Source organism: Pseudophryne corroboree, chromosome 4, assembly GCF_028390025.1.
Source record: "Pseudophryne corroboree isolate aPseCor3 chromosome 4, aPseCor3.hap2, whole genome shotgun sequence".
NCBI classification, from domain to species: Eukaryota; Metazoa; Chordata; class Amphibia; order Anura; family Myobatrachidae; genus Pseudophryne; species Pseudophryne corroboree.
Genome location: NC_086447.1, coordinates 920828166 through 920846455, shown reverse-complemented (window position 1 = coordinate 920846455; position 18290 = coordinate 920828166). Strand labels below are relative to the sequence as shown.

At 47.1% G+C, this 18290-nt stretch overlaps 1 protein-coding gene across 1 annotated transcript in view; it reads right to left on the bottom strand.

The window, feature by feature from the left end:
- The window catches only part of NVL (nuclear VCP like), a 68501-nt gene that overhangs the window by 14312 nt on the left and 35899 nt on the right, over positions 1–18290 (bottom strand). Inside the window, exon 18 of the mRNA XM_063919006.1 lies at positions 8004–8103. Coding sequence (XP_063775076.1) covers positions 8004–8103 — 100 coding nt within the window. The remainder of the gene's footprint in view (positions 1–8003; positions 8104–18290) is intronic.

Genomic DNA, 18290 nt, shown 5'->3' with positions numbered 1-18290 from the left:
ACAGGACAGCAGGATGGAGACAGGTGAAGCTACGGCCATCATCCTGGTGCTTCTGTTACGCTAAAAATTCAACACTGAAGTGAACGATCTCATAATATTCCTCCCGGGCGGACTAGGTACCACAGAATTTTAGGGTGGCTCATGTAGAAGGCTCTTTAGGTGTTCCAGTAGATATGGCCGACAAATACTAATAACGTCCGCTGTAAGTTTCCTAATTGGCTGCCACCTGCGCTTAGACGTCTCAGGGGAAGAACATTCAGGATTTCCCATTTTGAAGCAAGTAAGGAGCCTCAGCTCTACGGGGGATCTAGTTAAGGGTGGGAGGTGAAGTGCGGGGCTTTGCGAGATTGTTGTACATAGAGGCTTCCAGGGGCCAGCTCCAACCCTTGCAATTTTTGTGCTGATAGGTACCCTAGCCGCCAGGTGCTCCAAAAGATCAAGAGCAACAGAGGACAGCACGTCACGTGCGGATGAGGACAATAGGGAATGACTCGGGGAGAAGCCATTGGCCAAAACATCTGCTGAAAGGTTGTACTGCAGGACAGCAACCCGCCATGAATCCAACTGCTACAGCAGCAGCCAATTTTCTGAAAAAGGTTTAATGGCCTGGCAAAGGTCATGCAAAAGAAATCTCCTTGATAAGATGCTCAACTTGTGTTAAAGGATAATCTTGGAAAGTTACAGAGATCTGTTCATTCGGCCGGCGTGCTGGCATAGGGGTACCCTATTTGGATATGTCATAAAGTCCGTCATGCCAGTCCCAACAGTAGCCCATAAACCAGATGGTTGGAGATATCTTTTTTAATTAAAAAACAAAACAAAACAAAAAATAAGATTTTACTCACCGGTAAATCTATTTCTCGTAGTCCGTAGTGGATGCTGGGAACTCCGTAAGGACCATGGGGAATAGATGGGCTCCGCAGGAGACTGGGCACTCTAAAAGAAAGATTAGGTACTATCTGGTGTGCACTGGCTCCTCCCTCTATGCCCCTCCTCCAGACCTCAGTTAGGATACTGTGCCCGGAAGAGCTGACACAATAAGGAAGGATTTTGAATCCCCGGTAAGACTCATACCAGCCACACCAATCACACCGTATAACTCGTGATACTATACCCAGTTAACAGTATGAAATATAACTGAGCCTCTCAACAGATGGCTCAACAATAACCCTTTAGTTAGGCAATAACTATATACAAGTATTGCAGACAATCCGCACTTGGGATGGGCGCCCAGCATCCACTACGGACTACGAGAAATAGATTTACCGGTGAGTAAAATCTTATTTTCTCTGACGTCCTAGTGGATGCTGGGAACTCCGTAAGGACCATGGGGATTATACCAAAGCTCCCAAACGGGCGGGAGAGTGCGGATGACTCTGCAGCACCGAATGAGAGAACTCAAGGTCCTCCTCAGCCAGGGTATCAAATTTGTAGAATTTAGCAAACGTGTTTGCCCCTGACCAAGTTGCAGCTCGGCAAGTTGTAAAGCCGAGACCCCTCGGGCAGCCGCCCAAGATGAGCCCACTTTCCTCGTGGAATGGGCTGTTACTGATTTAGGATGCGGCAATCCAGCCGCAGAATGCTCCAGCTGAATTGTGCTACAAATTCAGCGAGCAATAGTCTGCTTAGAAGCAGGAGCACCTATTTTGTTGGGTGCCTACAGGATAAAAAACGAGTCAGTTTTCCTGACTCCAGCCGTCCTGGAAATATAAATTTTAAGGCCCTGACTACGTCCAGTAACTTGGAATCTTCCAAGTCCCTAGTAGCCGCAGGCACTACAATAGGTTGGTTCAAGTGAAAAGCTGATACCACCCTAGGGAGAAACTGGGGACGAGTCCTCAATTCTGCCCTATCCATATGGAAAATCAGATAAGGGCTTTTACATGACAAAGCCGCCAATTCTGACACACGCCTGGCCGAAGCCAAGGCCAATAACATGACCACTTTCCACGTGAGATATTTCAAATCCACAGTTTTAAGTGGCTCAAACCAATGTGATTTTAAGAAACTCAACACCACGTTGAGATCCCAAGGTGCCACAGAAGGCACAAAAAAGGGTCTGAATATGTAGCACTCCCTTTACAAATGTCTGAACTCCAGGCAGTTAAGCCAGTTCTTTCTGGAAGAAAATCGACAGAGCCGAAATCTGGACCTTAATGGAACCCAATTTTAGGCCCATAGTCACTCCTGACTGTAGGAAGTGCAGAAAACGACCCAGCTGAAATTCCTCTGTTGGGGCCTTCCTGGCCTCACACCACGCAACATATTTTCGCCAAATACGGTGATAATGGTTTGCGGTTACTTCTTTCCTGGCTTTTATCAGCGTAGGAATGACTTCCTCCGGAATGCCCTTTTGCTTTAGGATCCGGAATTCAACCGCCATGCCGTCCAACGCAGCCGCGGTAAGTCTTGGAACAGACAGGGCCCCTGCTGTAGCAGATCCTGTCTGAGCGGTAGAGGCCATGGGTCCTCTGATATTATTTCTTGAAGTTCTGGGTACCAAGCTCTTCTTGGCCCATCCGGAACCACGAGTATCGTTCTTACTCCTCGTTTTCTTATTATTCTCAGTACCTTTGGTATGAGAGGCAGAGGAGGGAATACATAAACCGACTGGTACACCCACGGTGTCACTAGAGCGTCCACAGCTATTGCCTGAGGGTCCCTTGACCTGGCGCAATATCTAGTTTTTTGTTTAGGCGGGACGCCATCATGTCCACCTGTGGCCTTTCCCAACGGTTTACCAACAGTTGGAAGACTTCTGGATGAAGTCCCCACTCTCCTGGGTGTCGGTCGTGTCTGCTGAGGAAGTCTGCTTCCCAGTTGTCCACTCCCGGAATGAACACTGCTGACAGTGCTAAGACGTGATTTTCCGCCCATCGGAGAATCCTTGTGGCTTCTGCCATCGCCATCCTGCTTCTTGTGCCGCCCTGTCGGTTTACATGAGCGACTGCCGTGATGTTGTCTGATTGGATCAGTACCGGCTGGTTTTGAAGCAGAGGCCTTGCCAGACTTAGGGCATTGTAAATGGCCCTCAGTTCCAGAATATTTATGTGTAGGGACGACTCCTGACTTGACCAAAGTCCTTGGAAATTTCTTCCCTGTGTGACTGCCCCCCAGCCTCGAAGGCTGGCATCCGTGGTTACCAGGACCCAGTCCTGTATGCCGAATCTGCGGCCCTCTTGAAGATGAGCACTCTGCAGCCACCACAGTAGAGATACCCTGGTCCTTGGAGACAGGGTTATCAGCCGATGCATCTGAAGATGCGATTCCGACCACTTGTCCAAGAGGTCCCACTGAAAGGTTCTTGCATGGAACCTGCCGAATGGAATTTTGCTTCGTAAGAAGCTACCATTTTTCCCAGGACTCGTGTGCAGTGATGCACCGATACCTGTTTTGGTTTCAGGAGGTCTCTGACTAGAGATGACAGCTCCTTGGCTTTCTCCTGCGGGAGAAACACTTTTTTTTTTTTCTGTTCTGTGTCCAGAACCATCCCCAGGAACAGCAGGCGTGTGGTAGGAACCAGCTGTGACTTTGGAATGTATAGAATCCATCCGTGCTGTTGTAGCACTTCCCGAGATAGTGCTACTCCGACCAACAACTGCTCCATGGACCTCGCCTTTATAAGGAGATCGTCCAAGTACGGGATAATTAAAAACTCCCTTTTTTCGAAGGAGTATCATCATTTCTGCCATTACCTTGGTAAAGACCCTCGGTGCCGTGGACAGTCCAAACGGCAGTGTTTGGAATTGGTAATGGCAATCCTGTACCACAAATCTGAGGTACTCCTGGTGAGGATGGTAAATGGGGACATGTAGGTAAGCATCCTGGATGTCCAGGGATACCATGTAATCCCCCTCCTCCAGGCTTGCAATAACCGCCCTGAGCGATTCCATCTTGAACTTGAATTTTTTTATGTATGTGTTCAAGGACTTCAAATTTAAAATGGGTCTCACCGAACCGCCCGGTTTCGGTACCACAAACAGTGTGGAATAGTAACCCCGTCCTTGTTGAAGTAGGGGCATCTTGACTATCACCTGCTGGGAATACAGCTTGTGAATTGCCTCTAGCACAGCCTCCCTGCCTGAGGGAGTTGTCGGCAAGGCAGATTTGAGGAAACGGCGGGGGGGAAGACGCCTCGAATTCCAGCCTGTACCCCTGAGATACTACTTGAAGGATCCAGGGATCCACCTGTGAGCGAGCCCACTGATCGCTGAAATTTTTGAGGCGGCCCCCCACCGTACCTGGCTACGCCTGTGGAGCCCCCGCGTCATGCGGTGGACTCAGAGGAAGCGGGGGAAGAATTTTGATTCTGGGAACTGGCTGACTGGTGCAGCTTTTTCCCTCTTCCCTCGTCTCTGTGCAGAAAGGAAGCGCCTTTGACCCGCTTGCTTTTCTGAAGCCGAAAGGACTGTACCTGATAATACAGTGCTTTCTTAGGCTGTGAGGAAACCTGAGGTAAAAAAAAATTTTCTTCCCAGCTTTGGATACGAGGTCCCAGAGACCATCCCCAAACAATTCCTCACCCTTATAAGGCTCTATGTGCCTTTTAAAGTCAGCATCACCTGTCCAGTGTCGGGTCTCTAATACCCTCCTGACAGAATGGACATTGCATTAATTCTGGATGCCAGCCGGCAAAATATCCCTCTGTGCATCCCTCATATATAAGACGACGTCTTATGTTCGCAAAATAGTATCCCTGTTTGACAGGGTTACAGACCACGCTGCAGCAGCACTATCTGCAGGTCTCAGTCTAGTACCTGAGTGTGTAAATACAGACTTCAGGATAGCCTCCTGCTTTTTATCAGCAGGTACCTTCAAAGTGGCCGTATCCTAAGACGGCAGTGCCACCTTTTTTGACAAACGTGTGAGCGCCTTATCCACCCTAGGGGATATCTCCCAGCGTAACTTATCCTCTGGCGGGAAAAGTACGCCATCAGTAACTTTTTAGAAATTACCAGTTTCTTATCGGGGGAACCCACGCTTTTTCACACTTCATTCACTCATTTGATGGGGGAACAAAACACTGCCTGCTTTTTCTCCCCAAACATAAAACCCTTTTTTTTTTTTTTTTAGTGGTACTTGGGTTAATGTCAGAAATGTGGAACACATTTTTTATTGCCGGGATCATGTAACGGATGTTCCTAGTGGATTGTGTATATGTCTCAACCTCGTCGACACTGGAGTCAGACTCCGTGTCGACATCTGTGTCTGCCATCTGAGGGAGCGGGCGTTTTTGAGCCCCTGATGGCCTTTGAGACGCCTGGGCAGGCGCGGGCTGAGAAGCCGGCTGTCCCATAGCTGTTACGTCATCCAGCCTTTTATGTAAGGAGTTGACACTGTCGGTTAATACCTTCCACCTATCCATCCACTCTGGTGTCGGCCCACAGGGGGCGACATCCCATTTATCGGCATCTGCTCCGCCTCCACATAAGCCTCCTCATCAAACATGTCGACACAGCCGTACCGACACACCGCACACACACAGGGAATGCTCTGACTGAGGACAGGACCCCACACAGCCCTTTGGGGAGACAGAGAGAGAGTATGCCAGCACACACCAGAGCGCTATATAATGTGGGGATAAACACTATCACTGAGTGAATTTTCCCCAATAGCTGCTTGTATAAACAATATTGCGCCTAAATTTAGTGCCCCCCCTCTCTTTTTAACCCTTTGAGCCTGAAAACTACAGGGGAGAGCCTGGGGAGCTGTCTTCCAGCTACACTGTGAAGAGAAAATGGCGCCAGTGTGCCGAGGGAGATATCTCCGCCCCTTTTTCGCGGACTTTTCTCCCGCTTTTTTATGGATTCTGGCAGGGGTAATTATCACATATATAGCCTCTGGGGCTATATATTGCGATTATTTTGCCAGCCAAGGTGTTTTTATTGCTGCTCAGGGCGCCCCCCCCAGCGCCCTGCACCCTCAGTGACCGGAGTGTGAAGTGTGTATGAGGAGCAATGGCGCACAGCTGCAGTGCTGTGCGCTACCTTGGTGAAGACTGAAGTCTTCTGCCGCCGATTTTCCGGACCATCTTCATGCTTCTGGCTCTGTAAGGGGGACGGCGGCGCGGCTCCGGAACGAACACCAAGGACGGGTCCTGCGGTCGATCCCTCTGGAGCTAATGGTGTCCACTAGCCTAAGAAGCCCAAGCTAGCTGCAAGCAGGTAGGTTCGCTTCTTCTCCCCTTAGTCCCTCATTGCAGTGAGCCTGTTGCCAGCAGGTCTCACTGTAAAATAAAAAACCTAACATATACTTTCTTTCTAGGAGCTCAGGAGAGCCCCTAGTGTGCATCCAGCTCGGCCGGGCACAGAAATCTAACTGAGGTCTGGAGGAGGGGCATAGAGGGAGGAGCCAGTGCACACCAGGTAGTACCAAATCTTTCTTTTAGAGTGCCCAGTCTCCTGCGGAGCCCGTCTATTCCCCATGGTCCTTACGGAGTTCCCAGCATCCACTAGGACGTCAGAGAAACATCCAGTTTTGAGCGCACCATGAGCTCTGTTTTTGAGGCAGGATTGTTTTGGCTTTGTCATGTCGTCCTCTCCTAGAATTTTTGTAGCAGCCACTGCAGGGTTCTGGGTGATGGAAGTTATCCTTTCAATAATACAAGGTAAAGGTATGAGGTGAGCGAGCCCCGTCTCTATTCTCCTTTTTAAGGATTTATTTAGACGTCACCGACGCCCATCAGGGAAAGGGACATTAAATATTTATTTTTCTTGGACTACAGCAGAAGCTTGCAGAGTCCTGGTGGCACCATGCTCCTCAGAGATCGCGTCGGTGTGGGGATTATTCATGGGGAGGGGGATTCACGTGAAAAGGAAGAAACTGAAGGGGAGATACATTACAAAGCTTAGGAAGGCTGACAAGTTGTGCGATTGTCTAGGATGTCCCACAGGGAGTTTAAATGGTCCTGCACTATCCTGGGTGGGCCCAACATTGTGATGAGGTACCCACGTTATCACTTGTCTTTTGACAAGCCGAGGTAATATGGGAAATTAAGTGAAAAAGAAAAGGGCTTCCTGTCCCACGTTTTCTGGAGACTCGCCAACTGTACAATTACATTAGGAGCCCCCATATGGGCTGTAGCATGTATGGGATTACTCTTACTGACCTCATATAGGTCCCGATTCAACACTACAGTTGCTCAGAATGCCTGTCTGAAGACGGGCGCCGAAATCACGTAAGAAAAGGCGCAGTGGCTGACTGAGACACACCCATTCAAATACCACTTCTCTGCATCCAAATTTCCAATCACCTAAATGCAGATGCAGCATGACTCCCGACGCATGCGACGTACACTAAACATCAGACAGCTGCGATGTGCCCGCGGCACTCCCATAACATGCCCAAGAGATGGCCTTTTTTGCAAACACTTCAGGCCTCCTCTCCCAGTCATTGCCCATGGTTGGGCGCCACCGGCTCTACCACAAGCGGCTCCGTACGTAACAGCGGTCTCCATGTACACTCAGTGGTACGCATGTGCAACAGCAAATAAACGCCCCACCGCGCTACCAAACCACATCTGTTAACCAGTCCAGCCGAACATTATCTGGAGGAGGGCTTCTCAATTCCAGTCCTCAAGTACCCCCAGCAGGTCACGGTTTCTGGATTTCTTTAATCTTGCAAAGGAGAGTTGTTTTATTTTGCTGGGTCAGTAATTATCCCTCTAGTCTCTACAGTTAGAAATCCTGAAAACATGGACTGCCGGAGGTACTTGAGGACTGGAATTGAAAACACCACTGATCTAAAAGGTACAGTCACTTCGGCTACGGCCTCTCTCCACCTGTGTCGGCTCGCTCTTGCCGGGTTCGACTCACAGAGCTATAAACCTATTGGCTGATGCTGCAGGTTTCTTCCCCGCAATGAACTCCGGCAGCCAGAGATCACGGCTAGCTGAGTCTAGAGTAAAAGAAAGTCATAATCCTACCGCGGCGCCCAGTGTTTTGTTACACAAGGCTTAGCAGGACCTTTGTGTACCACGGCAGGTCCAGAGAGGTTTGTCTCACCTGGGCGGTTAGTCGCGGCCATGATAAAAACTTGGCGTCTGCTTTCCATGCCGTCCATCTCCGTCAGCAGCTGGTTGACCACTCTTACACTGGCTCCAGACTATGGGAAATGAGAAAAAAATACAGGACTGTAACATAATAGTGAGGAATGTCTGAGAACAGCGTGACACGTGCCAGCACCTTTCCTTATAGCGGCTCGTTACTGCTGTTTAATAACACACTGAAAAACGACAGTTAATTAAAATAACAATGTTATTGGGAAAAAAAAAAAAAAAAACAGATTTCTGCTTAGGGAAAAAAAATATAAAAAAATCATAATTACAAAGTTAAAACTACCCGCAGCAGAGAGGATAATAAAACGCCTAACAGCCAAAATAAAGGTCACCCTGCATATATCACGCCAGTTTTTTCGCCTGTATCATAATAAGTCCCTTCTCCCAAATCGGGATACGGTCGTTAGGCCGACTCAACTTAGGTCGACAGTCATTAGGTCGACATGTGCATCAGGTCGACAGGTCAAAAGGTCGACATGGAGTTTAAAAAAAATAAAAAAAAATATTTTTTATTTTTCCATACTTGACGATCCACGTGGACTACGATTAGAACGGTAACCTTGCCCGAAGCATGGTGATAACCTCGATAGTGTAAAACCACTTGGAATGGAACCATCAATGGTTTTACCCATCGATGGTCATCCCTGATTTAGTACACACACACGGGCAGACCAGGGGTGTGTGGCTTAGTGGGTGTCAAGGGGCGGAGCTCAGCTCCGTGCCCTGACACTTTTAGGAGAAAAAATAAATAAATATATATATATATATATATACACATATACACACACATATATATATATATATATATATATATACACACACACACACACACACACTAGGTGCTTCATCGCGCCCTACGGGCGCTCTTCACACCGTCGCAAGGGGCTACCATACATGCCTATCTGGGGTTCAATATTTGTATTATATGGAGTATTACCTGCATTCCTTTGTTAGTGGTTAAATATTGCACAATGAAAGGGCGTGCAATGGTGAAGTAGGCACAGCCCCTTGCGACGGCGTGAACAGCACCTGCAGGGCATGATGTACAGAATGTAGCGGGTGCGGGGGGGACTGCGGATGGGGGAGGGTGTCTGTAGATGCTGCGGGTGGAGGGGTGGGCCAGGACAGATATGACAGGGACAGGATAGGGGTGACAGGGCCAGGGTAGGGGCGGCAGGACCAGGACAGAGGAGACAGGGCCAGGATAGGGGTGACAGGGCCAGGATAAGGGAGACAGGACAAAGCCAGGGTTGACAGGGCCAGGATAAGGGTGACAGGGCCAGGATAAGGGTGACAGGGCCAGGATAAGGGTGACAGGGCCAGGATAAGGGTGACAGGGACATGACAGAACACAGGGCACGGGAGAGATTGGTATTAGGGACAGAACAGTGGTGACAGACAGATGTGTCTTACCGGAGTCACTGCTGCTGGCTGCTGCTGTTCCACTCCAACCTGTTGGGATCTGCTGCTGGTGGAGACTTGGCATGGCTGACTCTCTCAGGCTGGAGTCCTGCTTCCTCTGCCCATCCGCATCCCCCCCCCCCCCCCACTCCTCAGTCACATACCGCGGACCTTGCGCAGCTGCCGGGCACTGTGGTAAGGGGAGACTGGGAGTGACTGGTTAGCCCCCAGGAGATGCTGCGGCTGGAGGGAGGAGGGGGTCATGGCATGCACGCGGCGCGGACCTCGCGGCTGCAGGGCACAGTGGTAAGGGGAGACTGGGAGTGACTGGTTAGCCCCCAGGAGACGCTGGAGGGAGGAGGGGGTCGGAGCCTGCACGCAGCGCGGACTTCTGCAGCGCTACCCGCCGGCTAAAGTGTGTGAAGGAGCTGGGTCCACCTCACTGCGGGTGGCAGCGCTGCAGCTAGCGGTGGGGTTGCCGGGGCTGGAGATAACAGAGGCAGTACGGAACCTGCACAGCGGCTGGTGCCCCACAAAACTGCAGCTAAGAAACGTGGAGTGTGCCAGAAAGTGACGCTCCTCCGTGCCAGAGAGCCCCTGCTGAGTATGCTGATGTGGGGGGTCAAGCATACAGTGTGCCGATGCCCGTCTGTCTGTATGGCATACCCCCTCACACACCCCCATACCTCCCAACTGTCCCGATTTTCGCGGGACAGTCCCATTTTTTAGGGTCTGTCCTGCTGACCCACCAGCGTGTCGCAGTGTCCTGCGGTGTTGGGGGGGGGGGGGGGCAGTTGGGAAGCTCCTGTACTCTCTGTTCTGCTTAGCAGAGAAGCGGTGAACAGACTATTTAGTGGAGACAGAGGGATAGGGGGCATCAGGGGTACGGATTAAGAGGGGGGGGGGGGTCCGGCAGCAGAGCCAGATTAAGGTGGGGGGCCCAGGGGATATGTACTGCGGGCCCCACAGTTTTAGGGGGCCCCCTGGCTGGAGTAGCTCTGTCCCAGCTCAGAAGCTCCCACGTCCTGCCAGCAACAGCGGCAGCATTGTGCTACAGTCAGCACACGCTGCTGCGTATTGGCAGGTCTGTGGTGTTGCAGGGAGGCAGCAGTCTCCATGCTTTCTTCTGCCTGTGCAGGTGTGTAGGGGGAGCGACCACCCCCTCTGGATTTACCCCTAGCTGAGGGGCCAAAATCCCATAAAAAAAAAAACAATTTCTGGAATTTGCATAAGGGGGCGTGGCCACGTGGGCGCGATTAGGCCACGCCCCCAAACCCACAGCAGGCACAGCAATGAGATAGGCCCCCCTGTCTCAAGTGCCCTGGACCCCCCGGACTCATAATCCACCCATGGGGGCATGCCAGCAGCTCACAGAGCGCTGGGCATGAACCCCTCACTGACGAAAACAGGGGCGTGGCTCACGATGGGGGGGTGCTCCCGCGAAGCTACGCCCCTTTTAGTTGGTCACGCCCCCTTTTCACCGTGCGTGTGTCCCTCCTTCTGCCTGAAGAAAGCTGGGAGGTGTGCACCCCTGCCTGTGCCATGCCCATACCACCTGCTTCTGCTCCTAGTCTCTTATAGATTTGCCCAGATCTGTGACTCATTTGATTAACTCCGCCCAGTGTTGTGACTCCGCCCAGCGTTAGCAAATGAAGCACAAAGTCACAGATCTGGGCTATTATATATATATATATATATATATAAAAAGACAAAACAGATACTCTCCCTTTTGCGCTATTAAACAGAAAGTGAGAAAGGATTGGGTTAAGGCTGCCAAATTCCACTAAGTCCCTTGTTAGGAGGGACTAAAAAGATACAAATATGTGCCAATAGAGGAATGGGCGCACTTGGGTTGTTTTTCCACCCAATATTCAACGGGGAAAAACAGCAGTCTCCCTAAGATATTTACTCCTAATTTGTGAGCATAAAACCACATTTAAGATGTTCCATGTAAAATTTATTACAACATAAAAGCAATGATACAAAACGGTATAGTATCTCTTCTTGCAGATAACACCATATAGTACAGAGGACCAGTTGAAATAACTTTGATAGATTCCTCCTTCTCCTTTGACAATTCGGAGATTTGATGTTTATGAACAAATAACCCGACGCGTTTCGTCTTACTCTAAGACTTCATCAGGGGTATGTCTCTAGTGCTTGATAAATACTGTTAGTGCATCAATAAAATGGCAATTACGTATTCTGGATACTTGAAAAAACCACACACCGGTGGGGTACACAGGTGAAAGTTAGATTAAGCCTTATGGTTAAGTGCTTGAATAACAAGTTCAAACGCATAGGCCTGAACGCAAGTTCAAATAGGTATGTGACCTTATGATTCAGGGATTTGGATAACAAGTTCAAATACACAGGTCTACCACAATTTCATATGCGTGTGTAACCTTGCCAGCAGCTACAATAGCTACAATAGCTTCAAGTCACAACCATCACTGGTTTATCAAGCACTAGAGACATACCCCTGATGAAGTCTTAGAGTAAGACGAAACGCGTCGGGTTATTTGTTCATAAACATCAAATCTCCGAATTGTCAAAGGAGAAGGAGGAATCTATCAAAGTTATTTCAACTGGTCCTCTGTACTATATGGTGTTATCTGCAAGAAGAGATACTATACCGTTTTGTATCATTGCTTTTATGTTGTAATAAATTTTACATGGAACATCTTAAATGTGGTTTTATGCTCACAAATTAGGAGTAAATATCTTAGGGAGACTGCTGTTTTTCCCCGTTGAATATTGGGTGGAAAAACAACCCAAGTGCGCCCATTCCTCTATTGGCACATATATATATATATATATATTTATTTGGTAGCACTGGACCAGCGATGGTGGGAAACCACCTGGTTCTCTCCCATCGATGGTAAAAGTATTCAACATCGGTCATAGACCATTGATGATTTTGAATCATCGCTAGTCGGTAACCGTCCCTAGCTACCCCTAGACAACGAGCATTCCCTGTGGCAACGAGCATGGGTCCCAGAGCATAAAACCCCTGGCAAAAACCGTGACAACGCGTAAAACCCCTGGCAACGCACATGATACCCCTGGCAACATGCAGGTATAAAAACAAAAATTAAAAACCTACCCTGGGAGGTATGACCAGCTCGAAAAACCCGCCACTGAAGGGGCTAATACTCATGAACAGCAACAGCTGCCCAGAAAATATCATTACATCATGCAGACACGTGTAAAGGTGAATATAAAATAAGCCAGAGAGCAGTAACAGGCAATGAGGGTTAGGCACACAGGCTTATAGTGTGTAAGCAATGAGGGTTAGGTACACAGGCTTATAGTGTGTAAGCAATGAGGGTTAGGCACACAGGCTTATAGTGTGTAAGCAATGAGGGTTAGGCACACAGGCTTATAGTGTGTAAGCAATGAGGGTTAGGCACACAGGCTTATAGTGTGTAAGCAATGAGGGTTAGGTTCACAGGCTTATGTGTGTGGTTCCCTGTAGGTATGAAGGAGGAAGGAAACCACTGGGTCAGGGTCACTTCTTAGGTCAGGATTTAAAACCCATTATATAAATCTGTCTCTGCTTACACACAAACAACTGAATCAACACAAACCGCAATAATCTGTACACAGCAATCCATCACAGGATTAATGGATGTTGTGACAGGGTGTGGCGTGCGTACATTTCCCACTGACTCACTGTGTGACTGTCCGGTCCTCCGACCGCTGTGTTCTACTAGCGTTCCAAAGCGCAGCATGGCCAGGATACAGTGGTGGCTGGGTTTTATTCCCTTATATTACACAACCCATACTGTATACACACTGTACCACAAACCCACACTATACAATGCTGTTTGTATACAGCCGCTAATCAGAACTTTATTTTTAAATGACCTCTAGGCAGACAAAGCCGCTGCGATCACAGTAACTGCACATATTGCCGCTAGGCCGTTCTCCGGTCGCGGGATAGCTCCGCCTACACACACAGCCTTTTGTGGACAGAATCAGAAAGCCATTAAACATAGAAACATAGAATTTGACGGCAGATAAGACCCACTTGGCCCATCTAGTCTGCCCCTTTTTTATTTTATCCTTTAGGCAATCTCAACCCTTTTTTAACCTTGATTCTTTGTAAGGATATTCATATGCCTATCCCAAGCATGTTTAAATTGCCCTACAGTCTTAGCCTCTACCACCTCTGATGGGAGGCTATTCCACTTATCCACTACCCTTTCTGTGAAGTAATTTTTCCTTAAATTTCCCCTGAACCTCCCCCCCTCCAGTCTCAATGTATGCCCTCGAGTTCTAATACTTCTCTTCCTTTGAAGAATGTTTCTCTCCTGAACTTTGTTAAGACCCTTTATATATTTGAAAGTTACTATCATGTCCCCCCTTTCCCTTCTCTCCTCCATACTATACATGTTAAGATCTTTTAGCCTTTCCTGGTAAGTTTTGTGATGTAGGCCATGCACCATTTTAGTTGCCCTTCTTTGTACACTCTCTAATGTATTTATATCCTTCTGGAGATAGGGTCTCCAGAACTGGACACAGTATTCCAGATGGGGCCGTACCAATGACCTATACAGTGGCATTATCACTTCTTTTTTCCGGCTACTGATTCCTCTCCCTATGCAACCAAGCATCTGACTTGCCTTTCTCATTGCTTTGTTGCATTGCTTTCCTGCCTTCAAGTCACCTGAAATAGTGACTCCTAAATCTCTTTCCTCCTCAGTAGTTTCCATTATAGTACCCTTGATACTATACTTAGCCTTTGGGTTTTTGAGACCCAAGTGCATGATTTTGCATTTTTTAGCATTAAACTGTAGTTGCCACGTTCTTGACCATTTCTCAAGCCTACCTAGGTCATTAATCATTTGTTTGACCCCTCCCGGTGTGTCTACCCTGTTGCATATCTTTGTATCATCTGCAAAAAGGCATATCTTCCCTTCAATACCATCTGCAATGTCACCAACAAAGATATTAAAGAGAACTGGACCAAGTACAGATCCCTGGGGTACTCCACTGGTAACATTTCCCTCCATAGATTGCACTCCATTAACTACGACTGTCTGTTTCCTATCCTGCAACCAGGTTCTTATCCATTTAACGGATTTATAATCCACCCCCAGGCTTTCAAGTTTATTTAGCAGTCTGCGATGTGGGACAGTGTCAAATGCCTTACTAAAGTCTAGATATGCTACATCTACAGCTCCCCCTTGATCTATTATTTTCATCACAGAGTCAAAAAAGTCAATAAGATTTGTTTGGCATGATCTCCCACCAGTAAATCCATGCTGTTTTGGATCCTGTAAGTTGTTTGATTTAAGATATTCCACTACTCTTTCTTTTAATAGTTTTTCCATTACTTTCCCTACTACTGATGTAAGGCTTACTGGTCTGTAGTTACTTGCTTCTTCCTTGCTTCCACTTTTGTGCAGTGGAACTACATTTGCTCTTTTCCAGTCCTCTGGAATAGCACCTGTATTTAGTGACTGGTTAAATAAATCTGTTAAAGGTGTAACCAGCACATCTTTTAGCTCTTTGAGTATCCTTGGGTGTATCCCATCTGGTCCCATTGATTTATCCACTTTTAGTTTTGAAAGTTCTGTTAGGACCTTCTCCTCTGTAAATGTATTTTCATCTACCTTATTTTTATGAATGTCCTTGCAATTTAACTGTGGCCCCCATCCCTTCTTCTGTAGTAAATACTGAGCAAAAATAATTATTTAGGTGATCTGCTATTGCCTTGTCTCCCTCCACCAAATGCCCACTCTCTGTCTTAAGTCTTATTATTCCTCCATTTGATTTTCTCCTTTCACTTATATACTTAAAAAAAGTTTTGCCCCCTTTATCTACTGACTGGGCCATTTTCTCCTCAGCTTCTGCCTTTGCACGTCTGATCACTTTCTTAGCATCCTTCCGTCTGTCCAGATACACCTCTTTGTCGTTATTATTTTGAGTCTGTTTGTATTTCCTAAAAGCCATCTTTTTTGCTTTCACGCTAGTTGATACTACTTTTGTGAACCATACTGGCTTCCTTTTCCTGGTGCTTTTCCTAACCATTTTGATACAAAGGTCTGTTGCACTTAGTAATGCACTTTTCATTTTTTTCCACCTCTCCTGCACTCCTTCCAAGTTCCTCCAGTCTGCCAATGAATCACTTAAACATCTCCCCATTTTTGCAAAGTCTGCATTTCTAAAATCCAACACTTTTGTTTGTGTGTGAGAGGAGTTGGATCCTGTCTTTATACTAAACCATACTGCTTGATGATCACTGGATCCCAGGTGCTCACCCACATATATATCAGATATCCTATCACCATTTGTAAGAATTCGATCTAATATTGAGTCTTTGCGAGTGGGCTCCCTCACCAATTGCTTGAGAGATGCTCCCTGTAAGGAATGTAGAAATTTGCAACTTGTAGCTGAACTTGCAAAAGACCCCTCCCAATTTACATCAGGTAAATTAAAGTCTCCCATGATTATGACTTCTCCCTTAAAAGCCATTTTAGAGATGTCCAACAATAGGTTCCTGTCCAAATCCTGCTCCTGGCCTGGTGGTCTATAGATCACCCCAATGCGAATAATGTCCTTCTTCCCAGTTTCTATGGTGACCCAAAGGGCCTCCGTTTTGGCTTCAATATTTTGTATTAAAGTAGCATTTATGCTTTTTTTCACATACATTGCTACCCCTCCTCCTATTCTTCCTATTCTATCTTTCCTAAATAAATTGTATCCTGGTATAGCTAAGTCCCAGTCATGATTCTCATTGCACCAAGACTCTGTAATTGCCACAAAATCCAGGTTATCCCTTGTCATTATCGCAATTAGCTCTGGAATTTTGTCTCCTAAGCTCCTAGCATTTGCAGACATAGCTTTAAGAATTTTTTCTGTGCATTTGTTAGTAGTAGCCATGTCCAGAGCGTACAAAATAAATGACAAGTTTAAAGTTGAAATTACCTGTTTGGGGATGTTGCTCAGTATTTGTTTTCTTTTACTAATCAGTAATCATACTCTGTCCTTTACACCATGACTATACCTTACTAAATATAAAGACATAGTACACCTGACCACAATGGGTAAATGTTCAAAGGAGGTAATCACCAGTCAGTATGCAATAATAAACTGTTTCACTGAGCTACTTCCCCACACATGCAATGACATTTACAAGAAATCATTACATCAAGAAACATACATAAGTTTGCATAAGAGAGAACTGTAGTGAGCAGATTGGGGATGCCTTTTCATAGGTTTTTTAAAAACAGATGATATGCATAAGATGAATTACATACTTTTGAGGCATTAAGGCAGTCCTTTTGTGGTAGTGTTGGTGTGATGATGTTTTTCTTCTGGTTTCCTTCGGTTTAATGCAGGTATAACGCTATTTTTATAATAACACTTTTATGTCAGCACTTCTATGGAAGCACATCCAGCCGATGGCTATCCAGCCGTATACTAGACTTCAAATAGGAACAATATCCATGTGAATGCAATGATTGCAAACTCCACCCAAAACCATCCCCCTTTAAACTAAGGCCATAAATTAGCTTAGAAAAACAGACATTACATGCCAATAAGGCAGCCAACTATATCTCTACAAAGAGAAAAACATACAAGAAAAAAAAACCCACCCTTTTTCAATATACCTAGACTATTCAATCATGAAATTCATTTGACATAATCAGCAAATGCAGTACAACTTGCTGGGATGTGTAGTTCCACGAATCATACCTAGGCTATTCAATCATGAAATTCATTTGACATAATCAGCAAATGCAGTACAACTTGCTGGGATGTGTAGTTCCACGAATCATACCTAGGCTATTCAATCATGAAATTCATTTGACATAAACATTCAATGCATTGTGTTTCCACCCGCTCAGGGGTACGATATTATTCTATTTATTTACATTTACTTACGTAGCGCCAGCATATGATGCTGCACTTACAACTGGGAACGCAGTGATAAAAGATGACCAAGCATTAATAGACAGAGAGGTAAGAGGACCCGGCTTGCAAGCTTACACTCTACGGGGCCGGAAAGCAATACTGTATTTGTCATTGTATCATACACAAAGGAGCTCAATGGCAATGAGCCAGGCAGCCGGTGATTACACAGCTGCTGTGCTACTAGGTGTACTCCGTCTTCCTGTACAGGGCAAGCACTTTCCATAAGTAATGCAGCGCTGGTCTCCTGGCCCAGCTGTATGTAAATCTGTCTGCACACAGACGTCTGCTACAGACCTGAGTAACGCGACACTCAGATGGACGGAGATGCTACAATAAGTGGTAGCTCACACTACACCGGCCACCTCACTCCTGTGACCCTCTCGCCCCCGACAGTCCATTCTCCAGTGACCCTTCCCCTCTACTCCAGCCATCCCTTCACCCCACTGTCCTCTAATCAACCACGGCTCGCCCACTAACCTCTACTCCAGCCATCCCTTCACCCCACTGTCCTCTAATCAACCACGGCTCGCCCACTAACCTCTACTCCAGCCATCCCTTCACCCCACTGTCCTCTAATCAACCACGGCTCGCCCACTAACCTCTACTCCAGCCAGCACTGTAACCCAGTGTTTCCCAAGCTCGGTCATCAAGGCATCCTAACAGACCAGGTTTCAAGGTTACACAGGATTGAGCATAAGTGGAACTATTAGTGCCTCAGTAATTTTTTCAAATTTAAACATATGTGTAGAGCCACAGCTCTAATCCCATACTACAGCCCAGCCACCTACTCCAAGCCAGCCCCCTAACCCCCTTACTCCAAGCCAGCCCCCTAACCCCCTTACTTCAAGCCAGCCCCCTAACCCCCTTACTTCAAGCCAGCCCCCTAACCCCCTTACTCCAAGCCAGC